At 41.4% G+C, this 15,561-nt stretch overlaps 1 protein-coding gene across 1 annotated transcript; it reads right to left on the bottom strand.

Annotated features, from left to right (window-relative positions):
• Window positions 1-9,178: 9,178 nt before the first annotated feature.
• On the bottom strand, window positions 9,179-15,259 carry LOC124703648 (F-box protein SKIP16-like). The gene is made up of 5 exons (XM_047235870.1): window positions 15,008-15,259; window positions 10,211-10,927; window positions 9,772-9,978; window positions 9,557-9,663; window positions 9,179-9,383 (listed from the first exon to the last, which is right to left on the bottom strand). The coding sequence occupies exons 1-5, from the start codon at window positions 15,242-15,244 to the stop codon at window positions 9,305-9,307; spliced, it is 1,347 nt and encodes a 448-aa protein (XP_047091826.1). The 5' UTR covers window positions 15,245-15,259; the 3' UTR covers window positions 9,179-9,304.
• Window positions 15,260-15,561: the final 302 nt, after the last annotated feature.

Raw genomic sequence — 15,561 nt, 5'->3', positions numbered from 1 at the left:
ATGGATATATTTCTGAATTATATTTTGTTAAATATTTAAGAGTATCTCTATTTAGAATATTGCTTGCCAATAGTAAAATGATATACTCTGTATTTACGCTTTGGGAGGCATCAATTTAAAACCATGCATTTATTGCTCTTCTTACATCTCGTCGCGGTGCTGCGCAATCCAAGCATATTTTCCATGCGGATCATTTACATTTGGATTTAAATTAATACCTTATAAAAAATATCATGGGTACACTATGGTCTCCGGGCCTTTAAATATCGATGGGCACAACCATTCTGCACTAGAATAGTTTGAGGAGCCCATTTGAATATCTTATAGTTTTGTCAGATCGTGCTGCTCGCCCAAGGACGGAAAACAAAAGGACGAAGAACTACCGAAGTCAAAGGTATTTTCCTGTGGGTTAGATTATCCAATATTCTTGTTACTTGTAAGAATTCGTTTCGGAATGTGTATAGTTGAATATGAATTCTCTGCCACAAGAAGAGTTGATCCCACCTGTTGTGTAGATGATATATTAAGATTTGAAGTTTATGAAGTTAACTATGGATACATAAGTAGAAACATACATGTCACCGGGACTATGAGTATCTAGTGTGATTGTGCAATATTTAGCTAAATGTTGTCGTATTTTGACATGCTTCTGTGTAGATGGATAAATGGTACTTTCTTTCATGTTTGACTATTGTATCTCTTCGCGGGAAGAAATTTTACATCAATAATTTTTTTGTATGTCTTCAAGGATGCATTATGAAGTTTTATTCACACATTCAGAATATCTTAGTAGTATTTATGACTTCTCGAAAGAAGATTTTCTTGTGTGTTATTAGTATTGCTCCCCATGTAAGCTTCAACGTCTTTTTAGTATATACAAGCGAGTAGTAGGCAACTAGATGGCTCCATTTCCTTCTCATAGTTAATAATTTTAACTATGTTTTGTAAGAGGGAAGTAATTTTTATAGAAATCATTGTTTGCATTGCCCGTATAACATTAGTTGCAGCTATTCCCTATGGAAGTTCCATATTTGTCATATGTCAATCAAATAACTTCTCATGTGTAAGTTTAAGGAAAGTTAGATCAAGTGTTCTTATATAAATTTACAAATTTATTGTGCAAGTAAATCCTTTTTATGTACCGTTTTGTCTTCCTATTTTTCCATAAGGTTAATTTGTCTTTTGGTATCCAAATTTCTAAGAATATTATTGTTTATTTTACGGTTTACAAATAGGATGATGATATGATCTAAATCGTTGGACCTTTATCACTTTTTTTTGAAATTTCACCGATCTATTAAAAATCATCAACCATTGAGAACGGGGAGGCCTAAAAGTAATAAAATTACAAATAGGTCCTTGAACATACCTTAATTAACATATGATGGTCTTTAAATTTCATATTGATCGATTATAAGTCTTAGACATTCTTGTTACTATGTTGTCTCTTGTTTGCCAGTTTATCTATTTCTTTATATATTTGTATCTTTATGTTTGAAGTGGAAATCAAATGGCCAGCAGTATCAAGTAGGCCACATATTTTTTTTTTGAGTGGTACATGTCACCCATAAAGCCATTTATACTAGCCAGATGGGGCAATGGATTTTTTTGTACTGACCTGATACAAGGAAAACATGCATACCGGTAGAAATAAAGAAGTAATGGACAGAAAAAATAAAAATCATTTCCAAAGGGCACATTATAGTCCAATGGACATCCAAATTATTGGGTTGGAGAAATAAACTAATATTTAGAAAAACTCAGGCGACTAACTAGGGGTAAGCTTTCTCTAGCATGTTTTGCTTTTCTGTTTCTTTCCCCAGATGTAGGCTTATACTACTTTCCTATGTTTTGGTAAAATGTACTTTCAGGTGCTAATAAGGAGGTAATAAGATGCATACACTTAGAAAGTACCATTGGCAATAGATTCTAAGACTCCCATTACCTACACTATTTTATATAATGTTGTTCACAGGTTGCATTGGTTTCTATTTATCAGGTCACCATGGACGCAGAATGGCAGCAACAAATTGGCAACGTGCATGATGATCTCGACCTCACCATCCCAAGCGATGACAAAGACTCGTTCTGGAACAATCTGGCCATCGTTGATGATGAAAATGTTGATAATGTAGAAGACCCCACAGATGAAGACTATACTGGTTCCTCGAGTTCTAGGAAGAAGAGGAGGGGGAGGGCAAGCAAGCGTACAAAGCGCCATAGCAGAGAACAGATTCAACAGCTTGAAGCGTATAATAATGTTTAGTTGATCTTGTCTTTTTTTTGTTTTGCTTAATCTACACAGGATATGAACAAATCCACTCTGTTGATATGCAGTCTGTTCCTGGAATGCTCCCACCCTGACGAGAAGGTGCGTTTGGACATTGCCAATAAGATTGGCATGGGTGTCATGCAGGTTAAGGTCTGGTTCCAAAACCGGCGCTCTGCAAAGAAGGTACAGACCAAAAAAAAAAAATCCATGGCTAGCTAGGTGTTTACTCGTTATTCTATTCCGCCAAGCAATTGAATAATGTGAACCTGATAATTCATAAATGCAGAACCAGCTTAAGAGGGAGGATAATAAGATGCTCCGGCAACAGAACGAGTCGCTAAAAGCAAATCATCAAGCCCTCGAGGCGGCGCTGCTGAACAAGACCTGCCTCACATGCGCAGGCCTAATGTTGCCCCGCGAGAAGACCCTGCAGACGGAGAACCTCCTCCTAGAAAACGCGAGGCTTAAGGACGAACTCTTCCATGCGACCGAGTATCTCAAAGGGGTCTCTGGAAAGGCACCAATGCCCATGCCCGACGACTACAGCCAGCTCGCGGCCTATCTCGACATCAACGGCAGTACCAGTAGCCTGTAGGTGAAGGACCATGCCGTGCCACCGCCCCCGCCCGCCTTACAAAATTTCCCATTATTTAGTTGTTGCACCTATCATATTACATCAAGATTCTGCATTTCGTGTTCCAGAAAATTTTCGCCCCTAAGAGATTCATGAATTTCGAGAAATATATGAAATAAATCGGTCAGATTTGAAGTCTAAAGTTCAAATAGTTTTCGAATTTTTTCCATATGTGCTTCTATCGAATTACCGGGCTCTGCAATTGGTGTTCCAGAAATATTTCTCCCCTCAAAGAGATTCAAGAATTTCGAGAAATATACGAATTTTTGAAGAATTTTTCAAAAAAAATCGGTCATATTTTAAGTCTAAAGTTCTAGTAGTTTTGGAAAAATAAATCTACTTGATAAACAATTGAACTCAGAACATATGAACCAAGTACATAGGCCCTCTACCACTTCAGCACAGGCCAGTTAGGGAAAAGAATATGCTCTTTTTTTGACGTACACTGCCACAGATTTACTTAAACTTGACCTAAAATTTTAACCTAAATAATATTTTCTGGCCTCTTAACGAAAACCACATGTTTCCTGAAATTCGCCACAAATTTCGATGAAATGCACTTAACATAGCTGCAATCCACAGAAAATACATCTATCTATCTATCTATCTATCTATCTATCTATCTATCTATCTATCTATCTATCTATCTATCTATTATATACTAAAAGCAAAATAAGGATGTTTTTCGAGGCACCATGTTAATCCACATATGCTAAAATAATATAAACCAATGATTTGAATTTTAACGTCTTAGATTAAAAGATACAAAGTGTTACGTACAACAGAACGTGTACAAAAATAAACTTGTGGCACCTTACAAACCATATGTGTCCACACGTGTTCATATCTCAAAAAAAAAGTCCATGAAAAAAATGCGTACCTTATTTACACGTTCTATGGTTATACACATCTTGTAGAGGTAGGAAACGATAAAAAAAAGGTACACGTAAAAATGGGAAGGGATTTGCTTCCATGTCAAAGAAAAGGAAGCGATAGAATACATGCTATGTGTCACGTAAAAGGACTCCTACAGCTCTACATCAGATATATGGATTGGAAAAAAGATTTGCTTCCATGTTAAAGAAAAGGAAGAGATAGAATATATTGCTACATGTCACGTAAAAGGAGTTCTACAGCTCAACGTTAGATATGGGTTAGAAAAAAATGTCGAAAAGAACTAGACATTTGTGTGCGTTGGTCAAGCACATGGTTGACTAAAAATGGAATATACATAAAAAATTAAATTATTTAACTATATTACTTATTCAACTACAAAAATAGTGAGACATATATATCATGTGTGCCCAAATTTCTTGACCACTCTCTTCATGTGTGCATGTAATTTTCTATGGACCTGAGAAAAAAGTCTTGCATAAACAAGAAAATATCCAAACTCAATGGGATATGTACGTGAGACTATGAAAAAAAATATGAACGATAGGAACGGACTAAGGAGTTTGTCCATGTCACTACGCACTAAATTTAGCTTTAAAAATGCTATTAAATTGTAGATTATTATAATAAGGTTCGAAGAATTCCGTCGGACCGGCCGTGATGAAACATAAGTTCCAAGAAAATATTATTCTCAATTATTTTCAAATTGCAAAAAGTAAAAAAGCAACCTCCAGCCGGAACTCACGTACATGATCCCAAGCGTAGGGAGAATATATGCCAGATGATTGAGCGAGGCACATAAAAATAAAATAAAGATCACTATGAACATTGCTACACTCTTAACCCGATGTATGTTCATGAGTACGGTTGTGGTCGCAAAAAGATGGTTCAAAAGAAAATACGTTGGACATAGAAACTCTGGGATGCAATGCAATTGCAGAACTATAGTACATGGGTGTGAAAAATTATAAAATTATACTTATTTTTGCGTAATACTTTGAATTTTTATTTATTCTGAAATATTTGATGAGTAATTTGTTTTGTAATATGACATGAGAAAATTTCACTAGATTTATGTAAGTCAAGCATATGTGCCAAACTGCCAATTATGCTACCACAAAGCGAAACTAACACATATATTAACGGATATATGGCTTGTCCATTGATAGTGTAGCCAAGAATACATAGCAACTAAAAAAAATCATTTGTGTAAAATTCATTAAACACTAGGTTTGGTAGTTTTAACAATTGTGCAACATTACTTCTATAATGTTACAATGTATAAAACAATATAGGCAAATTGACCAATTAGAAATAAATAGGCTTTTAAGATGCTGCGCTCGCATTTGCGAGGGCCTCCTTGCTAGTTTAGTTAAAGCTAAAACAAGCTTATTTACTTGTATTCCTCTGTTGTACATTTGAGTACCACATTCATGTACAACGGATTCTGGATGAATTTATAGGTCACAAACCTTGATTCTTCTGGATGAATTTATAGGTCACAAACCTTGATTCTTCTGGATGAATTTATAGGTCACAAACCTTGATTCTGGTCCTACCGGAGTAATCCCCAAGACCTCCCATACCTATTGGCATGGGCTACGGCTTGAGCTAAGTTGCATTTTAAAGGCTTTATTGTATCCGTCAGTATAATGCAACTGTGACCAAAATATTGGACGTTAATTGGACGGTACTCGGTAGGTTACTCATAATTGAATGACAAGATCGAATTGTTGCACTCATTTGTTGTGCCCATCGTCCATATATAACTGGTTGTCTCCCATCGCGCCATGGAATCAATCTTACCCCGCCGCTAGCTTACTTGTGTCTAGCATAATTCTGAAGATTGTAAGCGGAGAGAATGGATGACGGACGAAGGTGGAGAAACTGAGTCTAACTTGCATGGGAGACTCTACAGTAGAAATGAGGTGCATCAGAAAGTTTAGCTGGAATGATGGTGTCTTACCACGGTTTCTGCCGTCTGTTCAAACCCCCTACTCCGACAGTTGTCGTGCTGTCAAGCAGTATAGGCAATTGGGATGCCTTGCAGGTAGTGACCGCCTGGCTTGCTTGCTTAGAGCATGTCTAACAGGCCCCGTATAACCCGCCCACCCCGTAAAATTCCGGCGACATACGGGGCAGGCGCGGTTTGGGCCGTCTAGCAGGCCCCGTATTCGGGCCGCCCCGTTTCGGCGGAATACGGGGCCCAGGAAATCGGCCCCGTCGCCCCGTACATATAGTGGGCGCAGGTGCGAGTGAGGGGTTAACCCCTCACTCGCAACCCTAGCTCCGCCGCGCGCCGCCGCCTCCTCCTGCTGCTCCGGCGAGCAATTAGCCGCTCCCCCGCCACGCATTCCACCCCAAAGCTAGGATGGACTCCCGCCGCCGCAGTGAGGGCCTCGCCGGCGAGCGGATCGAAGCGATCCCGCTCGCCGGACACCGTAGAGGAAGCGTGGCGGCCGGAGTGCAAGCTTTCCGCCGCCGGGAGCCGTCGCGCGGCCTGCAAGTACGCCGGCGCGCTGTACGTGCCGGACCCGCTCCGCGAGTTCGCCGCGGGTGGGCGATGGTACAAGCAGGACCCGCCGCTCAAGCCGATGAGCGGCGAGGCGTTCGAGAAATGGCGCGCGCAGTGGCAGCGCGACCGCGCGGCGTTGGCGGAATGGAGGGCGACCATCGGCAGCAGCAGCAGCGGCGGAGGAAGCGGAGGCGGCGAGGAGGAAGCGGCGGCGGCGGAAGAGGAGGAAGAGGAGGCGGCCTACCGCCGTGCGGTCGCCTTGTCCGAGGCGGATGCCGCCGAGAAAGCGGCGGCGGAGGCAGAGGAGGAGGCGGCGGCCATCGCCGCCGTCCAGGAGTTCGAGGCGCGGTAGGCGCGGGAGGCGCGGGAGGAGGCGGCGAGGATCGCCTTCATCCCCTACGTCATCCTGGACGACTAGAGGTAGGTTGATGCTTAGTTAGATTAGTATGATCCGTAGTATGATCAAAATGTATGTATGATCCCTAGTATGATCAATGAAGATGAACTTCCCGGGGTTTTAATTTTTGAAAATACGGGGCGAAATACGGGGTCTGCTAGACGGCATGGCTCGAAATGGAGCAGTTTTTCGATACGGGGCGAAATAAGAGACTTATACGGGGCAGCGAAATACGGGGCCTGTTAGACATGCTCTTAGCTTCGGCAACATGAGGTACATTGTTTGCATCTTTTGACATGCACACATCGCAACACACCAAACGAGGTACGTTGTGATTCTTCACCCATCAAACTTTTCAGCAATCAAACCTCGGAGCTTCGAAGACGGATCATGTGGCTGATGATGCAGCGGCTGTGTAAACGATCGATGGTACAAACTGTAGGCAGTGCTGCTAGCCATTTCGACAAAAAAAAAAAAAAACCGAAGGAACTTAGAAAAAAGTGCCAAAAAATTTGTTGCAAAAACCTGGTGCTTAACAAAGAGCGAGTTTTCCCGTGCTTTTCCAAGCTACTGAAGCAGTTGCGAACAGCTGCGTTTACTCCTCATAGGCTGATACGGCTCAACGGCTACCAATCAACACGTACTCTAGTTTTAATGAGGGATGAGGAGCGCATCAACAGTTCAGCAGCGCGGCAACTTTCTCTTATTTGCTTACCGCTGTCGATTCTAACCATTTCTTCATCAACAGTTCAACACATAAAAAAGATACAAGGTAAAACATCGGCTACCTTTCTCCTTAGAAAATACTTCCTCCGTTCCATATTTCTCTTGGCCCGGGTGCTGGTTGCATATGTGGCATCTACATTGTTCCCTGTTGTTTCTGAAAAACAACTATGCAATAAATGTATTGTAGTATCTTTGTTCGTGAATATATGTCGTTCAATAATAAATGTGTAGTTCTTCCGGCTAGCTCAGTCTACACATACCAAAGGCAAACTTGCTTCACATTTGGAATTACACAAAAAAAAAGATTATTCATCGGAAGAGGTCTGCGAATACTTTTGGGAAAACGTCGACTTTTGCTGGTTTATTTGGCAAAGAAAAATAGAGCCCTCGAACAACACCTAAGAATCTCACACTCTAGTAGTTAATGTACATTTAGAATGTCGACTAGAGATTTCTAAATTGAGTTTACAGCCCTAGAGAGGATTTATACAATTGAGATGAGAGCTCCGACTTAAGCTAAGTTGACATGTAAAGGCTATGTGAGCCGTATGCATCGATTGATGCAGAGGCAGGGCTGCCCCATTTCGAAAAAAATGTAAACGCTATGTTGTACCCATCAACATATGATGCAAATGTGATTTAAATAACAAGCCGCTGGTTGTACCCATCAACGTATGATCGAGTTGTTGCACTCATTTGATGTGCCCGTCCATATATAACTGGTCCCATCGCATCATAGCGTAACTCACCAAGTCGCTTGCTTCTTGTCTCGTGTAATATTCCAAATATAATGAATGGATCGAATGGAGGGACAAAGGAAGAGAACTGTGATGCTCAAGTGAGTCTAATTAGTATGGGAAACTCCACAACGGAAATGAGATGCATCGGAATTTTTTATTAGAGAGGTAGAGTCCTAGTATGCTTTCTGCTTTCTGCTGGAACTCGTGGTTGATACATTTCTAGTGCTTGTGCTACCAAGTTGTATCGGCATCTAGGCATGCGTTGCAAGTAGTGGGTTTGAGCATGGATTAACTGCATTTGGCAACCTAAGAGACATTCTTTGCATATGTTGATATGCGTGCATGACATCACAAGCAAGTAGAAACCCTGTAACTCTTTATCATCGAAGCTCACGGGGATAGGGCTCCATGAGTGAACCTGTTGCGGTTATGTCGGATCATCACGTGAAAATTGAAGATATAAGTTCTGTTGGCACCGCTAGCTGTTCATTGTCGAACTTCTGCGGAGAAACTGACCTTTCTATGTTCCTCGGGGACATAGAAGTATGTGTGCTCCTTCATATTTAAAGGATTGGGCTACACAACTTCCCCGTGCTTTCCCAAGCTGATGACCTACCGAAGCACTCTCACGAACAGAACCGCACCTGATAGGCTGATACTGCCAAAGGGTTTCAAATCACTACAGCAGTTTTAATGAATGATGAGGGGTGCATCAGCTCCGCGAAGCATCAAGGACAAAGTCTTTATGTTCCTTGGGAGTGAACATGAATCACTTACTTTCCTTTTTCTCTTCATGTTGTTTGTCCCTCTTGTTTCCTTGTTTTCATACTGCTTTCGTTTCTAACCATTTATCCTTCAACACATAAAATAGGTACAAGGTACAACGTCGTCTACCTTTCACCTTAGAAAATAAAACAACAACCTCACAACACATATGAACAAACACGTTCACTTCCCTTGAGCTTCCTCCAGGGCCACGACCATGAACCTAGAGAGGGGCTGACGCACAACAAACATGTGCCACATTTTTCAAGTACTTCGACAATTTGCTACATCGGACAGAAACACTAGAGGTATGCTTTGGCGTTTCTACTAAGATGTGCTGTTATTAGCCACACACAGTCCTTCAGAAGATGTACTCAGGTGTTTCCAGAGGGAATGGAGCCACCATGACCTCGAATGGTTTTCCTTCTGGTCGGCTCACCCTTACCAAAGAGAAAAACAGTGTATCAGATCATACATCAACACAGAAAAAGGAGATAATTTATATTTGTTAGCATACAAATATCACCAATGCTTAAGGAACACAATACAGCTACAGATGCCCAAATGAGCTCATTCTGTCAACTGCAACTTCCGTTCTGAGTTAAGAGCATACCTCCCAGGCACAAATGTAAAAGAGCCCTCCACAGATCCAGTGCTGCCGCTCAATGGCGTGCAACTCTCATAGACGAACTCTTCCTGGCCTGGTAAAAGTAAAGGATACTGCAAAACACAAAACAAATCGCAACAATAACTACACTTTTTTTCCTCGAGAAATAGCTGTACATTCAATAGTGAGGAATTTAGTTGTTTTGTGTGCTTCCAGCATACCTTCCCAATAACACCTTCCCCGTGCACATCCGAAACAACCCTGTCTCCACATCGAATGATCCAGTGACGTGAGTGAAGCTGGCAGGAGGGATAGTAAACTCCACCTAGCATGCATGCCTCAGGAACTGACAAGCGAATGGAATAACTGTAGAGTGCATGTCCCATGCCTTGATGATGTTCTGGCGCAAAGACGGCAGATGCACGTACCTATAATCATCATATCTGTTAGCCCAAAGCTCCAATGGGACCATCCATAAGAATGTTTATAGGATGTCTACGGAAGTCATTAAATAAACGCACACAAAGTGTAAAGGCGAGATGTAATGTTGCAAGTGAGGATTCAGAAAATTCAACACAAAGTGTTCTAAATAACATATGGCATGTAGAAGACAAACTTAATTAAATGATGATGCAATCTGCAGTAACTAATATTTATCACCTTTACACCATTTGTTGTTGCTGACGTGCACATAGGGGGTTCTTCTGGATATAAGCAGATATACCTCGACGTCCTAAGTGGACGGATCTTGATCATGCCATTCTGTAATCGCCTAAGGTGCTCTTCCAACCACAAAAGTAATCCATCTTGAGGCATATCACTATTAGTTGGCTTTATCAATGATTTCGGTACGCATGGTATCATTTCTCCAGCTGGTAAGTTGGTTGTGCCAACATACAGTTCACCATTTGAACAATTGAGGAGGAACGATTTAGCATTATACCACGAGCTTGCTACTAAGACAAGATTCAGCCCATTGGAAAGACCTGGCTCATTCAAGTCAGCATAAAATTCGTTTGTCTCTTGAACCATTTGCTCAAGTGATGACAGGTGCACATTTACACTGTGATCATAAAACACGTAGCCTCCTATTATGCCAAGAGGAGCCATGCGTACATTCTCAAGGTAGTTGTTACTAAAAGGCAGCTGACCATTGCAGAAACGGTACAATAACTTTGTGGGCATAGGAAGCTTGATACCAAGATCATCTTCTGCTGATCTTATCTGAGCTTCAGAAGCACCTTTATGCAAAGTTCCGAGTGACTCAGGAAAGTTTTCAGACAACCAGCTTTTCAATGAACTCCAAAATAATTTCACTCTCTTTACCAGAGGTAATGGGTACATACCAAAGGACTCCAACCAAACTTTATACGCATCCTGAAAAATCATTCAGTTTTTTTTATCATGGACATAACCAATTACTGAAAGTGCAAAAATCACGTAGACATTAATCAAAATTAAATGAAGTAACGACAATAATAATCATACGATAAAAATGAACATTTAGACATCTCTACTACTATAATGTAGCAGTTTTGAATTTTGATTCATCAGCCCCTTCCAGTTTCCCGCCAACACTTCTGAAGCCGTTACAGCCGTTGATTTGTACAACAAAATAATCATGTGCTGTTCATCCGTTCTTGTCGGGCCAAATCCAACGGTGGCCGCCTGCCGGATTCGCCTCTCCTTAAGGCGCAGTCCCGTGACCCATCTGAATGTTCTAGGAGCTAGCCGAATACTCTAGGGAACTACAATCAATGCAGACTTGCAGGTTCCAACGTGGGTGCTCTGATGCAACTATAAACATTTATTTTTACTTGGAGTCGACGTGTCATTCTGGAATCTACCAGGCACGACCAACAAATGACCATGAGTTAGCTAGCTAAAAGTTGTTTTTTCTCTTAGGATCTCTTTTCATTGTGTTGGAAATCTGGTAAGAAAGAAAAACTCATTTCTTCAGACCATTAGCTAAAATCCTTATTTTGTGGAACGGAACTTATAGACGTATATGTTATCAGCAAATACAAAACATGTATGGTTATATTAAAAGGTTAAATACATTTACACTTTATGCTTTCTGGAATTGTTTGACCGTCAACTTCTTATATCTTATTTATAACTCACTTAAAGTAAGAAATAAAATTTGATAAGTTAGTAGACGTAAAACTGACATGCTGAACGGTCAACATTTAATTGCAAACATATACATACTCATGCTCAACGGTCCAAACAAAAATTTAATTACTTTATGATAAAAGAATAACTATAATGATCTCAGTTTGTCATTAGAGCACCATATGTCTTTACCTTAAAAAAAAGGTTGTACTCTTCTATTTTTTCGAAAAAAAAAATATTAATACTAAGAAGATATCAATGATGTCTAGCCTCGGCACTAACATAATCTAGAGCAAGTCTAGATACGGGGGATGCACACAACAAAAAAATAAAAGAAAAATGAAACTCACCTCGCTGAACCAAACAAACTTGCAGTAGCAATAGCAACACAAGTGGGGACGACGCCTCGACACAAAAAAAAGCTTCTCCAAGAACGACACCTCTAGGAAGGTAACTGTGCACAAACACTATTGTCGTCTAGACTAACCAACATGGTGAGATCAATCCTGGGATTTCACCCTCAAGAAGGTCCCATCTCCCGGCAATGCCTTCAACAAGGAGATAACTTGCGAGCCACCATTGCCAGGTACAACCACCGAAGGTCAGAACTAGGGTTTTCACCAAAGATGCTGAGACACGGAACTCCAAGAGCACCGCCAAGAATGAAGTATGATGTCACCACCACTTGGCACCGCTATCACCTAGCGATCTCACTCAGCATGAGTATGGTGAATCTCTAGCCACCGACCCACCTTCACATGCCTACCTCCGACCAAACCATGGTAAGCACGACAAATATACGTAATCGACATAACGCAAGGTAGCCGCGCATGTGGATCTTGGATCCGCCAATGGACCTCCGCCATCAGCAACAATGATGAGCCACCCCGATGTCACTGGACTCAGCACATCGACAGCCAAATATTGGCCAGAAGCTAGGGCTAGATCCCAGGGCCAATCGAGCGAGCACCTGAACTATCTTCCATGGCTGCACCATCTGCATGTTCACAGATTTTGGACGACCTCGGCCAAAACAACGACATGCCATGTCGGGACATCAACATCAAGGTCTTGGCTAGAAAAAGCTCGTGTATGTGGATAAATTTGATCTCTGGCAGATGCTGTAGCAGACTAGATGCTAGAAGAACGGAAAAAGAACAGAAAGGGTGGCTTGGGGTGGGGGTGGGGGAGAAGGGGTAAGGGAACACAGTGGAAGGGGCTGGCAGCGGTGTGCTCTTATACTGTACTTATATGAGTCAACGTGCAAAGCACGTGCTACTTACTAGTAGAACAAATAAGGAGGTTCATAAGTGAACAATAGCAAAAGCAGGGTAACCAACATAATTTTTATCTTTATATAGAAAAAACAAATAATTCTATACATAATTCAATCTCCCATCACACTTATATTTGCACTTGAAGCGAAGTAGACCAAACAGGGGTGCAATTTGTCAATATTACAGAATATCTCAAAAAGTCTTGAGTTTATTGCACTGTTAAGCGCAGATATACAGTAAAAGGACTCACATGACACACTCCAAACGCTGGACTGTAATACAATAACAGCAAACCATATAACATAAATAAGAATTATAGTCAGAACAAAATAACTAGTGCGAAGTTCAAGTATTGCCAAAAAGATCATGCATGTAGAGCTGTCAACAGACAGCTATTTGTCCAACATGCCACATTGGGTGCACCAGGTGCGTTGTGATATTTAGCTCAAATATGCCGCTGCGAAGCACTTCGAGACAGAATAACATCAAACAGCATGGAACTTTGCATTCTGGTGGTGAATTGGATGCATGTGAAGCATCTATTTCATGCAATATTAAGCAGAGTTTAGATGTGAACAGATTAAGGCATTGACATACTAAATTCCCTTCACTCTCATTCCATCCCTTTTAACAGAAGCAGACGACCAGGAACTGCTCCATTGCCTACGAAATAACTTCTCCGAAATTAATGATTTAGCTTTTAATACATGCTATTTGCTATTCTTTCTTGTCTTTGTGCATCCCTGATAGAAAAGATGAACCAGGGATATGAATCGCGTAAAAGAAGAAAATAATTGAAGAGATTACTCAATCTCAAAAGGAGCTCCTGAAGGGTTTTCTAAGAAAGAATAACAAGTTTCTTCCGGAAACCAGATTATCGATACTAATAATGGCTAGGTTCGTGGTGATGGCACTAACTATGCTATAGCTGCAGCAACATAATTTTTTTTCAGATTTTGCAGCAAGGAAAGCCACAATGATGTTACATTTCCAATAAAACAGGACTTGTGTTTAGGATGGTGTAATTCTTATAAGACATTGTGCTACCAATACGTATCATAAAATATTCTTCAAGTTTTTGTATTTATTTTGTTATACACATGGCCTAATCTCGAATATCACAGCGGGCCTCCAACTTGTTAAGGTAAGACCCTAAACATGAATAACCCGTATCTCCCTTCCATACTGGATAAGTTCACCATAATAGTGATGACCTTGAGCTAACAACGACAAGACCATGCATTGAAAAAGATCATGGTGGAGAGGGAATACAGGTGAAACTCTGACAGACATTAGGCACTACGAGATGTTAACTCCACTCATACAAGGACTAGGGTATTGGAACACTAAGTATGGGTGTGAAGACTTAATTTATAATTTATTCTACTGTTTAGTTTATTCTTCTTATGTTATCATTTCCTTCACCTTGTAGTGGGTATGAATCTTATCTTCTGTAAATCGATTCCTACCTATTGAAACAGCATCATAAAAAACTAGCTCTGCAGCCTCCCCCTTCCTCTCTCTCATTTCCACACATCTAACTCTAATCATGTAGGATCATATATAACTGTTTGCCATGTGTTCCTGCTTTATCAAATGTTTGGATAAGTTATAAATATAGATCAATAGTTCAAGAATGAGACATTTGTCTAAATACAGACACCAAGTGGGGCATAGGCACAGTAGTATTCAGCAACCGCAGAAGGACTTGCCCCACTCAAACTTTCTGCTAAGTCCGGCCTCGCTCAGTTGGTTCGAAGTGTGGGTGTAAACACCCAGATCCAGGTTTGAGTCCACTTCAACTCAAATTGGGTGCCTATTTCTTCTGTCAATGGAAAGTTGCCTGTTTCCTCTTAGGTACTCTCATTTTACTAAGCTGACACCCACAACCAAGAATTTGCAGTAGTAACAATATAAATAAAGAATTCATCCGAAGTTGCACAATCCGCACACACAAGGAATCACATCACCAACAATGGATCGTACACCGGTTGCTTCTTAATTCTTGTACTCGTGCAGGGGTTAGTTAGGGGAAAGGAGAGTGGAGATCAAGCCAGCAGCAGACCTTGAAGGACAGGAGCGGGTGGCCGTCGGGGTCGAGGGGCGCGTCGAGGCCGAGGTCTTGAGCGCAGAAGCGGCGCCAGAGGGCGTCATCGTCAACGGCGGCGCGCAGGTGCGTGCTGGCGCAGGCGAGCGCAGCCGCGGGGCGCGCGCCGGCCTTGGAGATTATAGTATCCAGGGCGAGTCCCTCCATAATCTCCAGGCCCGCCGCCCCCGCGGGCTCCGTCGGCGGCGAAGCCATCACTGCGTGGCGTGGCGGGGATGTTGGCGGTGTCACAGACTCAGAGCGGAGAGAAGGAGGAGAGAATCAGAGGGGGGATTTTTTCTGCACAGGGAGCAGCTGCAGGGCCAAGGAGAGAAAGAAACCGGCGACAAAAAAGGTCGTTATCTGCATAACACCCTTTTCAATATGTGTTTTTGAAATTTATAAAATAATTTTTTTATAAAGAGAATATAATAATATGGAGAGATACCAAAATACATCAGTCTATGCAACAACGCAATACCTTAATGGCAGTACGAATGCACACAACCAAAAAAAGAAACTAAGAAAATAAA

Source organism: Lolium rigidum, chromosome 3, assembly GCF_022539505.1.
Source record: "Lolium rigidum isolate FL_2022 chromosome 3, APGP_CSIRO_Lrig_0.1, whole genome shotgun sequence".
In the NCBI taxonomy this organism is placed as follows: Eukaryota; Viridiplantae; Streptophyta; class Magnoliopsida; order Poales; family Poaceae; genus Lolium; species Lolium rigidum.
The sequence above is the reverse complement of the archived record's forward strand: the minus strand, read 5'-3'. Positions and strand labels throughout refer to the sequence as shown.

Coding starts and splice junctions, on each gene's coding strand:
- LOC124703648 (XM_047235870.1), bottom strand. CDS start 15,244: ATGGCTTCGCCGCCGACGGAGCCCGCGGGGGCGGCGGGCCTGGAGATT. Junction 9,664..9,771: donor GGGAAGGTGTTATTGGGAAG/GTATGCTGGAAG, acceptor TGTGTTTTGCAG/TATCCTTTACTTTTACCAGG. Junction 9,384..9,556: donor TTTACATTTGTGCCTGGGAG/GTATGCTCTTAA, acceptor CTCTTTGGTAAG/GGTGAGCCGACCAGAAGGAA.